The sequence below is a fragment of the Furipterus horrens genome, unplaced genomic scaffold, assembly GCF_987537825.1.
Source record: "Furipterus horrens unplaced genomic scaffold, mFurHor1.1.pri manual_scaffold_2, whole genome shotgun sequence".
NCBI lineage: Eukaryota > Metazoa > Chordata > Mammalia > Chiroptera > Furipteridae > Furipterus > Furipterus horrens.
In genome coordinates this window covers 43,806,545-43,813,721 of record NW_028327172.1, presented here as the reverse complement: position 1 = coordinate 43,813,721, position 7,177 = coordinate 43,806,545, and the positions used below count along the sequence as shown (strand labels likewise).

General features: G+C 38.2%; 1 protein-coding gene across 1 annotated transcript; it reads left to right on the top strand.

The window, feature by feature from the left end:
- Positions 1 to 5,263: 5,263 nt before the first annotated feature.
- LOC150018397 (olfactory receptor 52B4-like) lies at positions 5,264 to 6,220 on the top strand. The gene has a single exon (XM_090267304.1). The coding sequence runs from the start codon at positions 5,264 to 5,266 to the stop codon at positions 6,218 to 6,220; it is 957 nt and encodes a 318-aa protein (XP_090123430.1).
- The last annotated feature ends 957 nt before the right edge of the window (positions 6,221 to 7,177 follow it).

Genomic DNA, 7,177 nt, shown 5'->3' with positions numbered 1-7,177 from the left:
ATTGGCAAGTTATGGAAATAGCCTATGTGTCTATCAATAAATGGATAAAGAAAATGTGATATATGTGTGTGTATATATATATATATATATTAAATAATATATATATGAATTAGATCTTGAGACAACATGGATGGAGCTTGAGGACATTTTGCTAAATGATGTAAATCAGAGAAAGACGAATACCTATGATCTCACCTGTATGTGGAATCTAACCTCTCCCCCCTCAAACAAGCTCATAGATACAGAGAACTGATTGGTGGTTGCCACAGGTGGGGGTTGGGAGGGGTGGGTGAAATGGGTGAAGGGTGTCAAGAGGTACAAACTTCCAGTTATAAAGTAAATGTCATGTGATATAATTACAGCATGGTGACTGTTGTTAATAATATGGCATTGTGTATTTGAAAGTTGCTAAGAGAGTAGATCATAAAACCCCTTATTACAAGAAACAAAATTTCAGAACTATGAATAGTGTTAGAAGATTGCTAGACTAATTGTGGTTATCATTTAAAAATATATATAAATATGAAATCATTATGTTGTACATCTGAAACTAATATAATGAAAATGTTTAAAATATGATAATTTACTTCTGTAGTCTTCCCAAATCTCATAATCTCAGTACAATAATGAAAAGTACATCAGACAAATCCCAACTGAGGGACATCTTATAAAATACTTGACCAACCCTGGCCAGTGTGGCTCAGTTGGTTGGAACGTCACCTCATAAACCAAAAGGTTGTGGTTCTGTTCTCAATCAGGGCACACCCCTAGGTTGTGGGTTCAGTCCCTGATTGGGGCACTGACAAGAGGCAACTGATCAGTTTTTTCCTCTCACATCTATGTTTCTCTCCCTTTTATTCTCTCTCCTTCCTCTGTCTAAAATCAATAAGCATGTTCTTGGATGAGGATAAAAAGTACTTGACCAATATTGGTAAAAACTCTAAGAACCTCAAAAACAAGGAAAGTCTGAGAAACAATTATAGCCAAGCATCCCAAAGAGAAGTGACTAGTAAATGTAATGTGGCACCTTGAATGGGATCCTGGAATAGTCAAAGTCCCTTTGACATTTCATATAATAGTAGTTTGGTGATGATGAGCTCCAAAAGATGAAAAGAAGGAACAAGACAGGGTAAATAGGTTGTTTAAGAGCCCTCATACTTAAATGGCCCCTTATAGTTAAATTAAAAAAAAAAAAAAGGAGATCAGGAAGCTGGAATTTTAAAGATGGTAAATTTGTTATTTCAGATTTTTTTCTAGGGAAGAGTTCTGAATGCAACTATAGAAGTTGGTGTTTCTGGTAAGGCATAGAAAAAGTGAGTGAGGGAAGAGGTGAAAATACTGAATATTTTTGGTGTTGGGTAGTTGTTGAATTTGCTAAGATTGATGCCAGACAGTGTATGAGGCCTGAGAATCTGGAGCTAAATTCACCACTAAAAATCATGGAGTGGGGAGAATGGGTTGAATCAGGATTTAGGTAAATATGGTGAAAGAATAGTTTCTAGGTTGTAAATACACCAGCAGTGCTGGTATTTTTGCTAATTGGATGGTAAGTTACATTTGAAAGTTGTAATGGTGACTCCCAATATCATCATATGTACTATGAGGAGTGGGATATAAATATTTTGATTTGATATATTGGAAATACAGTGATTTCTTGAATAAACAGCCACGTTTCAGTTAAGAAAAAGAGATGAATGAAATGTTCACAAGGTTGTTAAAAAAGAAACAACATTTGGATGCAAGTCGCTAAAATCTTGAATACAAATGTAATTACAGAATTTACTTATGCCAGGAGTGAGGGTGTTATGACTGGGACTGGGCACACAAACATTACTTCAGATGTGTCTGATAAATTTTTATTTCTTAACCTAGATGAGGTTTGCCTTACAATAATTCATTAAACTTTTCAATTTGTTTTGCTTTGTTTTCTGTATTTGTATGTTTCTTTCTTTCTTTGTTTTTTTTACAACTAGTTATAAAACACCCCCAAATGAAAGAAATATTTTATAGTCCAAGAGGCAACACAGAAGTATGTCAGTAGATTAATTCTTAATTATTTTACTTTCTATCCCTCATGTTTCATGTATACTCTACACCAATGTCTCCTCTTGATTATCTAAGCACATTTGGACTGATTTTACTTCATTTAAGATCCACTGAGCAGAGGACCTAATAATATTTTATCCCCCTTCCATTGGTTAATGCTAGTCATGAGGCCATCACAAATCCAAGGGACTTGGGAATAAGCTTCACTGCATGATGGGTAATTGGCCTGCATCTATAGCAGAAGGAAATATTATTGGCTACCATGTTTTCAGAAGGTCAACCATGCTTGAGACCGTATTAGACCACCAAATGTTGAAGGGCTTGACAATCTACTATGCTGGCAAGGATGTGAGGAAAAAGAACTTTAATACATTTTAGGTGGTAATAAAAACAGTAAAAAATAGTAATAAAATAGCCTTTATAAAGGGAATATTTCAATATGACCACTACAAATGTATTTACCCATTGACCAAGGTAATCTTACTTCAAAAATTAGATCATTAGGCTTTTAAATAGAATTATCCAACTGAAAAAAAGAGAGGAAAGAGTAGAAAAAAATGAGGATACTCTTAGGTACTGGTGCTACAATGTCAAGGGTTTAACATATGTAGTGCTGGGATTTCAAAATAAAATGAGAGAATGGGACAGAAAAAATAATTTTTCTTTAAAAAAAAGATTTTACTTATTTGTTTTTAGAGAGTGTGCAAGGAAAAGAGAAAGAGAGGGAGAGAAACATTGATGTGAGAGAGAAACATAGATCGGTTGCCTCTTATACGTGCCCCACTGAGGACTGAACTTGCAACCCAGGCAGTGTCCTGACTGGGAATCAAACCGGTGAACTTTTGGTCTACAAGATGACCCTCTGAGAAACTTCCAGCCAAGATGGAGGTGTAGGTAGACACGCTTTGCCTCCTTACACAACATTAGGATTACAACTACCTCAAAACAAAAAACAACCAGAATTGCCAGAAAGTTGAACTGTATGGAAGCCCAACAACCATGGATTTAAGAAGAAATGTTCATCCAAATGTGTAGGAGGGGCAGAGCTGGGGAGCTGGGCTGTAGAGGACGTGGTGTGGTTGAGGCAAGGCGGTGGTGGTGAGGCAGTGGCTGTGGCAGGCAGAACCAGTGGTACTGTATTTACATATATCATGTAAAAGGCAGGAGGAATACCTGGGGAACAATCCTAGCTTCAGGCTAGACCACACAGCTCAAGGTTCCAGTGCCAGGAAAATAAAACCTCATAGCTTCTAGTTGTGAAGACCAGTGGGGTTTTGGGCAGAGGAAGAAACTGCCCATCTCCCAGGAGTGTCCATTTAGAGGGCCCCATAATCCTAGAACATATTCAAACCCACCCACTCTGGAAACAATCACCAGGGCAACAACTAGAGGGGCCCCAGTCACCTATGGGAAGTGGGTGAAGTGACTGGAAAAGAGGCAAGTGCCAAGCAAGGGGCATTGTTCCCCTTCTGACTCCTTTACCACATATAGCACCACATAGAGGTAAAACAGGTCACTCTGCACTGACGATACCTATGGCTCCAGCCCTTACAACATAACAGGTGTGGCAGCTTTACTTAATATACAGAAGCAAAACAGGGAGGCTGTCAAATTGAGGAGACAAAGAAGTGTGGCCCAAATGAAAGAACAGATCAAAACTCCAGAAAAAGAACTAAGTGAAAAGGAGATAGCCAGCCTATTAGATGCAGAGTTCAAGACACTGGTGATAAGGATGCTCAGAGAAATGATTGAGTACAGCCACAAAATAAAGGAAGAAGTGTAGGTTATACAAAGTGAAATAAAGAAAAATATACAGGGAACCAACAGTTATGGGAAGGAAACCGGGATTCAAATCAATGATTTGGAACAAAAGGAAGAAATAAACATTCACACAGAACACAAAGAAGAAACAAGAATTAAATGAAATGAGGAGAGGATTAGAAACTTCTGGGACAACTTTAAACAAATAAAAATTAAAAAAAATATTTCGTAGTGAATTTATATGTGCTGATATGTGACTGTCATGAAAACAGAAACAGAAATATATGGTATAACAACCCCAACATTTTATTCATTGTAAAAAATATATGTGCACACCCAGTCCAGGGATGAAATTGTGCAGAAGGAGTGATGTTGGCAGATGTGAAGAGCCACTGTATCTTGACCCAGTGTAAACAATAGAAAGGGGGTTTGTAAAAAGTAAATCTGAGCTCCCTGAGGTACTGTCTTCCCCTGGAGTCTTCAGGCAAATACATAAATATCTCTGCTCCCTGGTGTCCAACACTCAGAGATCTTTTTTTTTTTTTAATGTTTTTTATTGATTATATTGTTACAACAGTTCCAATTTTCTCCCCCTTGCTCCCCTCCACCCAGCACCCCCCTCCCCCAGCAATCCCCCCCAAGTCCATACCCCTGGTTTGTAAAAATTAACTATCCCCCCCCCTCTCAAATATTAGGACCCTTTGTAATCTTGTAAAGGACAATGGGATTCACCACATTCTAGACTATGAAGACTGCATTTGAAGCCAGTGAGTAAATTATGTATTTATGTTGGATAACCTTCTAGGGAGTTAAAAAAAAAAAGAGGATCTCATTTATATTAAAGGACTATGGGGCCTAAGGTAAATATTTGAGAACATTAAGACCTTTGTCTGATGTTAAATAAGCAGACTGATATCTAATGCTTTTCTTTTCTAACTCATGCTGGTTGAACATCACCTCCTAGGATAGCATCCAAGCTCTTTAATTTGTAATCAGAGCCAATATACCTTTGTTTCTCTCTTTTTACCATTGCATAATAGATACAATCACACAACCACACAGGATTGAAAACTGTTTGAAATGCCTTAAATATTTGTATGGCAACAGTCTTTCTTTAAACTGCCAAATGACTTCATTCCATTCTCCTCTTAATGCACCTCCATCCAAAGACATCTTACAGACAGACTGATTTAGCCATTCCATTGGATTCCTATAATAGTTTTTTGTACCACTAATATGTTCACTTACCATATTACTTTAATTGGTTGTATAAATATCTATTATACTCTTACCTCACTGAAAAAGAAGACAATAATCTTTATTTTTTTATCCTAGTTGTTCTTGGAACATGAATTGTGTAGAAGAATCAGATAGGTGCCATAAATGTTGAGTAAAACAGGAAATTTTGACTGTGTCTGTAAACAGAAAGTGAGGCCCCAGGTCATATACCCCAGGTATGACTGCCTTAAACCACACTGGTGTTAGCCACACAGTCTTTCACTTGCTGGGCATCCCCAGCCTAAAGGACAAGCACAGGTGGATTTCCGTTCCTTTCTTCATCTCCTATGTCATCACCCTGCTTGGGAACAGCCTGCTCATCTTCATTATTCTCACCAAGCGCAGCCTCCATGGACCCATGTACTTCTTCCTCTGCATGCTGACTGGAACTGACATTGTCCTCTCCACTTGCACAGTACCTCAGGCCTTGGCAATTTTCTGGTTTCACGCTGGAGAAATCTCCCTGAATCGCTGCATTGCTCAACACTTCTTTATCCATTCCACCTTTATTTCTGAGTCAGGGATATTGCTGGTGATGGCATTTGACCGCTACATTGCCATATGCTACCCAGTGAGATACACCACCATTTTTACACATGCATTGATTGGGAAAATTGGTGCTATTGTCTTTCTGAGAAGTTATTGTACAATATTCCCCATAATATTTCTTCTGAAAAGACTGACTTTTTGCAGAAGTAACATTCTTCCATACACTGGTTGTGAACATATTGGGTTGGCTAAATATTCCTGTGATGACATACGAATTAACATCTGGTATGGGTTTTTTGTCTTAATATCAACAGTGATTTTAGATGTTGTGCTAGTTTGTGTTTCCTATGTGCTTATTCTCCGTGCTGTCTTTCGTATACCTTCCCAAGATGCTTGCCACAAAGCTTTCAACACATGTGGCTCTCATGTCTGTGTCATTATCCTCTTTCATGGACCTGGGATCTTCTCAGCCCTCACTCACCAGTTTGGACACCACATTGCACCCCACATCCATGTACTGCTGGCCAATGTCTGCATTCTGGTGCCTCCTGTGTTGAATCCCATCATATATGGGATCAAGACCAAACAGATCTGGGACCAGTTGACTCATGTTTTGTTTCCAAAAAAAATATGTCTTTGGAAATGAAATTAGACTAGTTTTCTCAACATTTCTAGCCATACATGAGGTGAATTTTAGAAGCCCTAGTAGGTGAGGCACAATTGAGACTAGATAAATGTCACACTGAGTATATGTTCTTAAAATAAGTTCACAGGGGAACTTGGGATGTATTTTTTTAAAAGAAAATTATTGATTATGCTATTACAGTTGTTTCAAGTTTTTTCCATTTGCTCCCTTCCATTCAGCATTCCCATTTCCCTCAGGCAACCCCCACACTGTTGTTCATCTCCATGGGTCATGCATAGGTTCTTTGGCTACTCCGTGCCTTCTAAAGTCTCTGATCAATAATAGATCAATTTCTTTGTGCCACAGTGAGCTTTGTCACTCAGCAACTGAAAATTAACCAGTTTGCCTTTTAAATTCATTCCTGGTCTATGTCCTTAGAGAGGTATTTGAGAAGAGATGAATTATGGGTAATTGCTAAACATTTTTTTCCTGGTTTGTTTCATGCTTTGATGTGGTAAACAGGTTGGGAGAGAGGGAAGGAGGAAGGGATGTAGGTAAAAAACCTCTGGCACCCACTTTCCCTTATAGCTTTTCCTCTGCCCATCCCCTCCTCTTCCTCTTCTTCTTTCTCTTTCTGATCTCCTTTCTCTCTCTCTCCATCACAGTGAAATACTTTGAGAGTTGTCTATATATTTAGGATTCAATATATTTCTCTGTTTCTCTTGCTCTCACCCCAGTCAGGCATTTTTTTCCTGTGCCATGTCACTGTATATCATAGTAGTGTCCACACTGTGGAATCCAATGGTCAGGACTCAGTCTACATGGTACCTGACACATTAACACCCTCAGACACAGTAAAACATTCTCTGAATCTAGAAACTCCTCATTCATCTCAACTTAGTATATTAGAAATAAAATATGTCCCAAACTCCATTTTTTCAAAATCAAGATATTTATTGCTAATGTTTTGCAACTGAT